Source organism: Ovis canadensis, chromosome 18 (genome assembly GCF_042477335.2).
Source record: "Ovis canadensis isolate MfBH-ARS-UI-01 breed Bighorn chromosome 18, ARS-UI_OviCan_v2, whole genome shotgun sequence".
Classification (NCBI taxonomy): domain Eukaryota; kingdom Metazoa; phylum Chordata; class Mammalia; order Artiodactyla; family Bovidae; genus Ovis; species Ovis canadensis.
This window is the reverse complement of record NC_091262.1, coordinates 44,759,230-44,771,632: the sequence shown is the minus strand read 5'-3', so window position 1 is coordinate 44,771,632 and position 12,403 is coordinate 44,759,230. Positions and strand designations below refer to the sequence as shown.

At 43.5% G+C, this 12,403-nt stretch overlaps 1 protein-coding gene across 4 annotated transcripts in view; it reads right to left on the bottom strand.

Annotated features, from left to right (window-relative positions):
- Positions 1-8,217, bottom strand: part of UBE2Q2 (ubiquitin conjugating enzyme E2 Q2) — a 60,567-nt gene extending 52,350 nt beyond the window's left edge. For 2 of the 4 annotated variants that reach the window (XM_069560125.1, XM_069560126.1), the window contains exon 1: positions 7,665-8,217. In XM_069560125.1, coding sequence (XP_069416226.1) covers positions 7,665-7,853 — 189 coding nt within the window. In that variant the 5' untranslated portion in view covers positions 7,854-8,217. The remainder of the gene's footprint in view (positions 1-7,664) is intronic. The other 2 variants (XM_069560127.1, XM_069560128.1) reach the window with 1 other exon arrangement.
- Between the last annotated feature and the right edge of the window lie 4,186 nt (positions 8,218-12,403).

Genomic DNA, 12,403 nt, shown 5'->3' with positions numbered 1-12,403 from the left:
GACAGCTTCCCAAGAGTATTTTTATGACGGTGATGGTGATATTAGTGGATATAATGTTATGTTATATAATGAAATGTATTAACATTTATAAGATTCCAGTGAACTAATATTTTCCAAATAATAACGCATGATGTCATATCATGCAAGGGTGAAAAATCCAGTCAAAATCTAGGAAAAACGAAGTTTGGGTACAGTATCCAAAAAGAATGTCTACAGCTATCTAAAATGGCTATTAAAATACTTCTTTTTCCAATCAAGTATCTGTGTGAGGCTAGATTTTCTTATTATTATTTCAACCACAACAACATACCACCATAGACTGAATGCAGAGGCAAATGACAGACCAGATATCAAAGAGTTTAACCCCCCAAAAATGTAAAATTGCGCCACTATTCTCATTAAAACTGCTGCCTGTCCCCATCCGCCAACCTTTCCCCCCCACTCACTTTCAGAATTTCTTCCTTGTAAGAAACATCCTTTTACCATTCTGTATTAACGTGGTTCCACTGAGGATACTTTTCCTATCCCCTTTCCATCTTCCTACCTTCCTCTCTTGACCCAAAACCTGATTACCGGCCTCTACCAGCCTATCCTATTCCTGATTAGCTGTCAGATGAGCTAAACTAGGCAAATCTGGGTCTTCTCTGGGACTAAAGCCCTCTTTCTCAGAGATCTAGCAATCACAAGGTCAATGCTGGCCAACAGGGGTAGTCAGCATTTATCTTGCTAAATGGAGAGGGTTAAAAGAAACCAATGGAGAAGGCAATGGCAAGCCACTCCAGTCCTCTTGCCTGGAAAATCCCATGGACGGAGGAGCCTGGTAGGCTGCAGTCCATGGGGTCGTAAAGTGAAGAGTTGAACACGACTGAACAACTTCACTTTCACTTTTCACTTTCATGCACTGGAGAAGGAAATGGCAACCCACTCCAGTGTTCTTGCCTGGAGAATCCCAGGGAGGGCGGAGCCTGGTGGGCTGCCCTCTATGGGGTCGCACAGAGTCGGACACAACTGAAACGACTTAGCAGCAGCAGCAAAAAAAACCAAACTGTTTTCTAGAGGGTCATAAATATTTACACTTTTTGCCTTGACTATGAGAATGCTCTTTTCACTTGACACTTGTTAACATTATTGCCAATCTGATAAATAAAAGCTGCTACCTGAAAGGGAAAAAAAAGTTCCTATAATATAATGTGTTACAACATCTCCAAAAACCAATTCATCAATAAGAAAGGAAAGTTATCACTACTAGGAAATTTTCAAAGGATATTACCTATATACGTGTGAATTTAGCTCAATCTAGTAATGTTTAAGGCATTATTTAAAACAGAAAAAAAAACCAGAAACCACTGATAGTAGGGACATGACTGACTCAATGCTAAAGCCATATAATGAGACAGCACACAATAATTGAAGACATTGTAAAGTAATGGTTACTACAAAGGTCTACAATATTATTGAGTAAAAAAAAAAACCTGATTATAAAATAATCTGACTTTTTTAAGAGAGAGGGAATCTACATAAATAGAAGAGAAAAAATATGACCAGTTGACAATACATACATCAAAGTCTGGATAGTGGTGTGTTCTGAATGGTAGAATTATAGGCAATTTTTTTTTCTAGTTTTGCTTATCTGGTTTCTAGATTTCTTAATTAAATAAAAATGTCTTGTCTTCCACATTATAAAGTATCCACTACCATCACCTCTGGAAACTGAACTTTCAACACAAATTCTACACCATGGTCAAGGCTTGTTCAGTGTAATGTTTAAAAGACAATCCACATACTTTGAAAGGCATCTAAAATTATTACCGAAACTTAGAAACCTAAGCATTAATGCTTTCAACCTCTTATACTTCAAGCTTTTAAATTTTTACAAGATTAATAACTAAGCTTTCTATCTTGAAAAGATAGTATCCTTACTATTTCTCTTTAAAATGACCCATGATATGCAATTTTTAAACAATGGATGGTGCTGAAAAATCCCAATATAAGTTCAAGCAACTTTCCCCACATTAAATGTTTAAATGCTTCTAACACAGCTCTTTCTCTCCACAGTTATGAAAATTTTAGACAATTATCTAAGCATCTAATTATTCAGGGACCCTGTTTTTCCTCAATTTTATTAATACTATTGTTTTTATAGTAACTTTAAGGCTTGAAGGATAAAGTTGTCTGTGATCACCACCCTAAAAGTTACCATAATTGGACAAATGACAAAGAAGCTCGCCACCATTGCCAGCATAAAATGCTGTGTTGTTGTCCTAATCTAAGACAACATAACTCAAGGTCAATCAAACCGACCTTTGCTTCTCATTAAGGAGCTTGCCTTGTTCAGAAATAACTATCTATTTTCCACACAAATCCACTACAAGACCAATGTGCAGCTCTATATCAAGCACCTGCCAGCAAAACTGCCTGCCAGAATGCTCAGTTTCTAGTATTTTTCCAAATGATATGAAATCCTTGGAGATGGCTGTGTCTTAACTTTTGAAAATTGACGCACATACTTCTTGTTGAAGGTTCAGAGGTCTAACAACTGTAACACTTCTAGAGAACAGTTATAGGACACATTATTTTCACACTTTGCCGTTCAATAAATGTGGGATGGAGAATGAAATAAACTGACAGAATTACCATATGGCACCATATAAAATCCTAAATGACCTGACAACATTAAAAAAGCTATCCCCTCCCCCAAAAAAGAAAAAGAGACTGCTCCCTGATAATCATTTTACAAGTAAACAATGTACAACCAAGTATCTAACATGACTGAAACCCACAGAAGCAGAGTAAACACACTAATATTTGGTAAAAGAATACTGCATACACTCCTGTGATCTGAAAATGTTAACTGTTTGAGGAGCAAATTACAGCTAATTAAAACTTCATTCTAAATGAACTGAAGCAGAGAAATCAAAAGTGCTGAAAAAGATTCAAACCACTGAATCTGCAGAAACCACTGGTTTCCTTGGTTCCGAGTCTGCTTTGTCTTTCAAAATAATCTTTTAGAAGAGAACACAGAACACTATTACAATGGCCTTGGAAAAAGAGACCTCTGCTTTACCACTCTGATTCTCCAATAATGCTTTATTTGGCAGGGACTATTTAAATTCAATTCCCAGCCCTTCAACCAGCTGACATTTATCTAACACTATCCTTTTCCAGGTCTAAGGAAGTTTAACAAAGAAAAGAAAAAATCAAATTACTAAAGGATACACCATTCACAAAATGGAAACCTAAATCTCCTCTTCATATATCTGTTCCTTTCAAGGAAGGTCATAAAAATGGGGATGAGGGAGACTAGATACAAACTAGGAATTTGACTCTATATTATAAACTGGTCAAATGAATGGAAACAATGATTCCTCTGGAGTGAAAGTACCATTTAAGCACTTAACATGACAGTTCTGATACTTCCAAAAGATTCTCCAGGAGTTCAAACTGGAAAAGCAATCTGTCCCAGGAGAACAGACCAAAGAAAAGGTCTTGAGCTTTTCAGTCAAGTTTTGTTATTTCCCTTGTATAACACTGTCAGGGCTACTTTTTTTATCAGTGTAAAGACAAGAAACATCAAAAATTAAACAGCACTGGTTCATTTCCCATGAAAAGCTATTAAAAAGTATTTTCAAACCAGTGTTATTCAGCCACTAATGACATCATCACTTTTATATTTATAGAGATTATGATCACTGTTAAAGAAGTCTCCTAAATACGTTCTCATGTGGATCAAAAAGTATTATCTATTTCATAGAAAAATACAGTAAAAGTAGTAGTTTGCTTGAGGTCCCAAAGACTAAAAGTAAAAAAAATTTTTCCCATCTCCTAAACTCAGAGCTCTAACATTTTTAATTTAGTATCTTGCTGTTGGGGTGGGGAAAAGAGTACCCTTTTTGGCAATGATGAATAGAAATTTAATTAGTTAAACAAAAAAATGTTCCACCACAAATAGCCTGGCAAATAGCCACTCATACATAAAGAGTAATGATTTATGCTATACAAATAATAAAGTATTGTGAGGTTTTATTTGTTTACCAGCTAATTTACTTCCTGGGGGGGATTTCTCACTTTAAAACAGTGATTCCCTACCAAGAGTTCCCAGATGGCAAGAAGTCCATAAAAGGAGTAATGGAGTTGCCAAGTTATGCTAAATATTTCAAAAGAACTAAAACAAAGTACTATACTGGCTCTGAATAAGGCTGCACAGGTTATTAAAATGACCTGCTTTGCTTTTAGGTGTGATCATAACAACTGGATGTTAGCTCTGACTGGCAATTAAATCTATTTACTGAAAATGGAAAAAATAACTTTTTAAGTCTGCATGACAAACTTTTTTATCATGAGTTCACAGAAAACAAGTAAAAAAAAGACTCCTTGAAGTTGAATTTAGCCCTCTTTCCCCTTCGTATCTAAGATTAGGACAAATTCATGAAACAGAAAAGAAATTTAGTTCCACTCCCTTGGCCTAAAGAGTACACTTTTGTCTGTTTTTTTTTTACTTCTTAAACCACTTTCATGTGAAGTCAAATTGAAGATTTCCTATCAAGTCCTAAGTGGCCTTTCAAATATTTATGCACTACCCAAGACACTTTCTTGATGTTTTCTCTGCCCTTTTGACCAGTTCTTGGCAGTTAACTTATTAAGATTAAGTAGTTAAGATTTTTGTTCAAAGAGAATGTAGCTAAAATGGTGGCCATATTGCCAACAACACAAATATTACTGAGCATTTACTGAGTGGAGGATGAAAAGCAAAACCACTGACTAGTCTCCCCCGCCACCATGAAAAAGACTTTCCAAAAAACCCACCACCGTATTATAACAGAATATCAGAAAACATAACCAAAGCAGCAGTTAAGGACTATAGGAGGCAGGAAGGGAAATAGACACACTGTACGACTAGAGAGCCTTGGGGATGGTCAGACATGTCAGGACAGAATGAGTTGGGGAAAGGGGCACATTCCACATGGGGAAACTGCTGATGCAGAAGCCTGAAAGAAAAAGGGGCACCATATCTTTAGAGGATTACTCAAATTGACATGCATGTGTGTAAGAAACAACTAATGAGGTACCATTCACGCAAACGTTATAGAAAGTGCCTAAGGATGCTTCTTGGTAAGCATGGAGAAGACAGGGCCTGGCAAGAACTCAATAAATATTTGGGAATAAGAGGAAAAGTTTTTTTTTTTTTTAATAGATCAAACAGTACATTTTTAACAGCTAAAACTTTTTAGATTATAGCAAATCAAACACAGTAGGCAAATCCTGGCATTTGAAATCCAACCCCACTCTTTCCTTGCTCCTTCCCCTCTAAGAAAATGGTATCAACAACAGCAAACTGTATTGATTTTATCTAAACACTAAGCCATGCCTAAAGTCTTTATCTTTTAAAGATACACACCGAAATATTTACAGATGAAGTGCTATGTCTGGAATCTGCTTCAAAATAATCCAAGGTGGGGCAGAGATGAAATAAGATTGGCCAAAACTTTATCACTGTTGTTCAAGTTCTCCATGCTACTGAACTTCTTGAATATGTTTGATGTTCCTCCATAATAATGTTATTAACACAGCATCTACAATGATAATTATCTTCTGATAATGTGTCATAATTCACTGACACCTCAATTTGAGTAGTTTGTATTAATGGTACCAAATCCTCCTTTTGCCAGGCATCTCTCACTTCGTGCTCCACTCCCTAATCCATGTCATCATTCAGTATCTTTGTGTGCAGCTGACTCTATCAGCCTCCAATATGGTTCTCAATAGGGCACTGCTGGCACTTGAAGTGGGATAATTCTGTCTGGCAGACTGCCTGAATATTATACTTGGCATCCCTGTACCCCTGCCACTTAAATGCCAGCTCAGCACAGCAATACCACCATCCCACCCCCACCAGAATAACCAAAACCACACACACATTTCCTAATGCCACTCACTACAGAGAACTACTCCTAGTCCTGGATGGTAAATACATCTTCCCATTTACCTGAGCTTGCACCTCCCCAGGAGCCTACAAGTTCAGTTTGTCATTTAAACCAGCCCTACTTTTTCCCGGCCATCCTTCAACTTGTGCCAGAATAATCATCATTCAGATCAGCCAGTCTCTTTATTATCACCTACTTTGTGCTCACTACTACTTCCTGTTTTCCATTCTTGGAAAATGTTCTCCTTCATCCGCCTATATCCTGGGCTTCTCAAGTCTCATTATAACGTCTCTATTCCTAAGCCAACCACATTTTCAAAGCTGTGGTGTCTTTTTCCGGATGGAGTTTCCTCTGCCTGAAATGCCCTTTGGCTCCCTTCCAAAATTCGACTCACCTGTGAAAACCCAACTCCACAAATCCGCCTCTCCTCAAGGCCCTTTCTGAAGCGCCCCCTGCCCTCCAACCAAAGTCAAAGTTAATTGCTCTCTTTGGCGTTCGCGAGCATACCATAGAACTTGATCACTTTGTTGTGTAAAACTCTTCCCTCAAGAAGCCTAAGTTCTGAAAGCAGGGACTGCTCTACCCATTTTCTCGAAACCAGCGCCTAGAAGAGAACACCTCAGTACAGCTCTTTATTGTAACTTTTTTTTTTTAAATATACACCTGCTCCCCGGTATTCTGAAAACTGTTTTAATATTATCATAACCTCAAGGCCTTTGCAGACTCCGGAGCACCAGGTACTCTGTAGGACTTACCTACCTACTAACTTAACCAAAGGGAGTTTAACGACGCTAGAGTCAGCTTTAACCGTATTTACAGAGGAACATGAAACCACCACCTTGACTCCTGTTATAATAAGCGGCACATCCCGCAGTTTGGAACCGATACCGTAGGTCAATTTCACAATGAACATCCTCATCATACACTTTTATGAGGAAACTTATTTAACTTTTTTTTTTTTTTTACGGGTTTGTCACGAGCTTTCCGCCGAAGCAAATGAGAGAGCTTTAAAGGATCTTTCCGACTTTGCGACATAAAAACGATCTTTCTGGGCAGCAGATTTGGGCACGGATCTCCTTTCCCCTGCTCCCGATTTACCACAGGAGGGGCTACACAAACATCCCCCAGAACACCTGCCGCATCCAAGGTCCAACGCGCCTTCGGAACGCGTTAGCGCGGAGCCAGGCCAGCGGGAAGGGAATCATTCAAACAGCGCCAGAGGCTGCATTCTAAACTTTCCCCCCACAAACGCGTCAGTTTTCAATGTTAGTTTCTCCTTAAACCCAAACTTAAAAAATAACGGGGGGAATAGAAGGAACCAGGGAAACCTGACTGGAGAAGGACGCGTTCAAACTTGAGGGCCTTTCGCCTGCCCCGCCGGGGCTCAAACAACAGCCGACAGCGCGCCGCGGCCCCCGGGGGCAGGCCCCTGGCTGTGGGAGGCCATGGCGACCCGGCGAGAGCTCGGCCGCCTCGAGGTGCGGCGACCGGGGCCGCGAGGGGCCAGCAGCCCCAAACCCAGCCCCGCCGGGAAAGCCGGAGAAACGCGCCTCCTCCTAGCCCAGCCGCGCGCAGTCCCGGCGGGGCCCCAGCCGGGCCCCTCACCGGGAAAAGGGGCGGACCCGCCCCGCCCCGCCCAGGGTCCGAGGGGCCTCTCCGGGGCAGCCTCCCCTTTGTCCGAGCACTCGGGGCGCCCCTTTCCTCCCCGGCCCGGCCCTGAGGGGCTGCGGCCGGGTGCCTCACCGTGATGTTGCAGTGGAGTGTGAGCGGCGGCGGCGGGGAGTGCGGGCTGCCCGGCGGCGCCGGTGGCGGCACCAGGAACTGGCAATGCAGTTCGTCCAGCTTCCAGCTGACGATGCGGAATCGCTCGTGGTTCTTGTCGAAGATGGACGCCAGGAACTTCAGCTCGGCCTTGAGCCCTGATACGGACATCTTCCCCTCATCTCCGGCGGGAGGGGTGCGGAAGGGGAGCCGGGCCCGGAGCCGCCGTCACGGCCGCGACCGCCCCGCGGGGCCGGCCCGGGCCGCGCTCTCGCGGCTCCGCCTCTCCTCGCCGCCGCGGCCCGCGTCGGATCGGGGCTGGAAAATGGCGAGGGACGCTGAGGCCTCAACGAGCGGCGGTGTGGCGGCCTGGGCGGCTGCTCCCTTTGTAACTGACTCCACCGGCAGGAGGCGGCGGCCCCGTGGCTTAAAAGGGCAACAGCGACACCACCCCCGCTACCGCCTGGGAAAGGGCTGCCCCCACCCCGCCCCCTCCCCTCCCCTCCCCTCCCCTCCCCTCCCCTCCCCTCCCCTCCCCTCCCCTCCCCACCCCGCCCCCTCCCCTCCCCTCCCCCTCCCCCTCCCCTCCCCTCCCCTCCCCTCCCCTCCCCTCCCCTCCCCTCCTCTCCTGCGCGTCCCCGTTCCGGCGCGTGCGCGCGGCTGAGGCGCGCGCCCGCCTGGTCGCCCCCTCCTCCTTGTGACCCAGCCCCCTTCCCCACGGCCCATCTCCTCTGCTCGCCCCCACGGACGCCAGGGTTAGGCCAGCTTGTACCCTGGCCCCTAATAACCAGAAGGACCCGGAGACCCCCGCGCGCCCCTGTCCCCCAGCCTGGGACCATACACGTGCCCGGCCTATCGCGCCGGCCACGTCGGCGGGGCGGCGGCCACGCGCCGGTCCCTAGGGGCGGGGCTCCGCGAGGCTCTGAGCGGGCCACCCACTCACCTGACCCAGCCCGGGGCCCTCCCAGATAGGAGGCTGCAGACAGCACTCCGGACCCAAATCGGCCCACTTAGCTGCATCTCCGCTACTCTCATCCTAGTCACCTAGTCACCTAGCCACCACTTCTCCATCTAGCCTGAGTTCCTGCCAGGACCTTCTCACCGGACTCTGCCCACTCTTTTGCTCTCAAGCAATCCTTTTACCGATGATGGTAATTTGGTCCCTGCCAGCTGCTCCCTCCCACCTCTCGCAATTTCATCCTTTCCGTACCCACTACCTCTGTTCACTCTGGCATTCATTTTTCTCTCCCTCTTTCCTGTCTCGAGCTTAAGATAACTCTCTCCACCTCCCATGGAGGCAGGGCTGGCCTATTTTCAGTGAAGTCTTAGCTCAGGGCCTTCCTGAATACCTAATCTAAAATAGCCTTCTAGTCACCCTGTATCATACCATCCTATGTTAATTTTTTGCTGGACACATCACTATCTGATATTTTTCCTGTTTATTCGTTTTTTTCCCCAACGTGAATGTCTTATCCAGAGCCATAGTCCCAGGACCTAGACTGAGGCCTTTTATATAATAGACACTCAGTGTTACTGAATGAATGCTCCTATCTGGAATCCTCAGCACTTAACACAATCCCTGGCATATTCTCAATGCTCCCTAAATGGATAGAGGGCTGCATGGTGGTCCACAGGAATATAACATAATTGGGCAGGTAATTAACAGTGTATTTATTGTGTTTAGTGATATGCACTAGAAGCAGGACCAGTTTCATGAGCATGCAACCTGTAGTTGCATAAGTCTCCTAGTTAGAAGGGCCTTGTGTTAGGTTGAACGCCCTGCTATAGACATTTTGAAAGTCTTAATAATTTTCCAGCAAGCTGCTCTGCATTTCCTTTTGCACTTTTTTAAAAAAATTATTTTTAATTGGAGAATAGTTGTTTTACAATATTGTGTTGGTTTCTGCCCTATATCAACATGAATCAACCATAGGTATACACATGTCCCCTCCCTCTTGTTTGCACTGGTCTTAACTAGAGGTACCTAAGCCTTCTCCAGTGCCTAAATGTCTTCTCCTCCATGATCTACAAGTGGCCCCTCATCTACTTGTCCTTTAAATAACGAAATACAGGACAACATAAAAAGATATGATACAAACTTATTTACAGAACAGGAACAGACACACAGAGAACAAACTTATGATTCCCTAGGGGAAGGATTAGGGAGTTTGGGATGGACAGGTATACACTGCTATATTTAAAACCAACAAGGATCTGCTGTGTGGCCCAGAGAACTCTGTTCAATGTTATGTGGAAGCCTGGACGGGATGGAGTCTGGGGAAGGATGGATACATGTATTATGATGGCTGACCGAGTCCCTTTGCTGTCTGCCTACAATTATCACATTATTAATCAGCTATGTGTGTGTGTTTAGTCATTTCAGTCATGTCTGACTCTTTGTGATCCCATGGACTGTAGCCTATCAGGCTCCTCTGTCCATGGGGACTCTCCAGGCAAGAATACTGAAGTGGGTTGCCATGCTCTCCTCTAGGGGATCTTCCCAACCCAGGAATCAAACCCAGGTCTCTCACATTGCATGGGAATTCTTCACCTTCTGAGCCACCAGGGAAGCCCATTAATCAGCTATACTTCAATACAAAATAAAGGAATTTAATAAAAAGTTTTAAAAATACAGAAACAAGGAGGTAATAAGTCCACTGAATGGGGAACATATTTTAAGTTTTTATTTTCATTTACTTCTGTAATAGTGTATCATGTTATATTGTTTCTTAGCCTTCCAGTGGTTCACAGACCACTCTGGGAATATAATAAAAGCTATGATCCATCTTCTGAGGAAAATGCCTGTGCATATAAAGTGTTTTATTTATGGGGATTCCTGGCCCTGAAACTAGGGGCACCATTATGAACTGGGACTGAGAGAAAGAAGGATGGATTCCAGTGCCAAACTGAGCCGGAAATCACTAGCACTGGCACTATTGCTGGGTTAAGCACACATGTAGCTTGCTGCCTCTTTTTTCTCAGTCTCTGTAACTCCTAATAAGCATGGTAGTCACAGACAAGGATTCGAGACAAAGAGGAACAAGCTGTTCAGAACTTTATATGACTTTGAGAAATAAAATTCCCGAATAAGTTATTTAATCTATCTAAGCTTTATTTTATCTCTAAATTGCTATGAGAAAATAGAAAGCTTTATAAATTGTAAACACTTTTATATCTCAGAAATACACAGACACACACATCCCCATGGACTGTAACCTGCCAGGCTCCTTTGTCCATGGGATTTTGCAGGCAATAATACTGGAATGGATTGCCATTTCCTCCTCCAGGGGATCTTCTTGACCCAGGGATCGAACCCACGTCTCTTGCATTGACAGGCAGATTGTTTACCACTGAGCCACCAGGGAAACCCTAATTAAGTTGACTCCACAATATGCATTCCATCCCAGATGACTGGAAAGCCAATGAGTGATCCTATCCATTTTCCTGTAATTGGTTAAGGGGCAGGCTTGTGACACATTTCTGGTCAATGACACAGAAGAGTAGTCATAAGATGTCACAGAAGAAGCTTTAATCAACCAATCCTAGTGCCTGCCCTGATTCTGGACCTCTTATTGTGTGAAGTAATATATTTCCTTATTGTCCAGATCATTTTAAGTCAGTTTTCTGTTATTTCCTCTAGGATACAGTGTTTTTTTTCCAATGCTAGACTTTAAGCTTCTTGAATTCAGGAACTATATCTACTTATATTTCTAGCCCTTTTAGGGCTTGGAACACAGCAGACCCGAAAAAAATGATTGTGAAATTTAACAATCATTTTTTGAGCATCTTCAATGATATCAAGAGCCCAGACTGTTTCCCTTGTCAAGCTGAGAGCAAGGTGGCTGGAAGTGTTCTTTCAGGTTACCAGACACAAGAACATCCAATCAGAAAGGACTGTTTCTTCCATGTCTCCTTCCAAGATGTGGGACTTTTCCGAGAATATACCCACTGGCTTCTCTTCTGTGTCATTGGCCAGAAATGTATCAAAAGCCTACCCCTGAGTGAACTCCGGGAGTTGGTGATGGACAGGGAGGCCTGGCATGCTGCAATTCATGGGGTCGCAGAGAGTCAGACACGACTGAGCGGCTGAACTGAGCTGAACTGAAACCAATCACAGTTATAAATGGAAGGGATCTCTCACTGGTCTCCCAGTCATTTGGGATGAAACAGATATTGGAAAGTCAACCACAGTGTCTACTACAGACTCATAAATAAAGGCAACATTAGAGCACAACATCTGCTAGATCATAGAAAAAGCGAGGGGATTCCAGAAAAACGTCTACTTCCGCTTCATCGACTACACTAAAGCCTTTGACTGTGTGGATCATAAAAACTGGGGAGAATTCCTGAAGAGATGGGAATACCAGATCACCTTACCTGCCTCCTGAGAAAGCTGCATGCAGGTCAAGAAGCAACAGTTAGAACTGTACATGGAACAACGGACAGGTTCAAAATTAGGAAAGGAATATGTCAAGGCTGTGTATCATCACCCTGCTTATTTAACTTTTATGTAGAGTATATCATAAGAAATGCTGGGCTGGATGAAACTTAAGCTAGAATCAAGATTGCCGGAAGAAATATCATAAGATTTCCTTATGGCGGAAAATGAAGAGGAACTAAAGAGCCTCTTGATGATGGTGAAAGAGGAGAGTGAAAAAACTGGCTTAAAACTCAACATTAAAGAAACAAAGATCACGGCATCTGGTCCTATCACTTCAAGG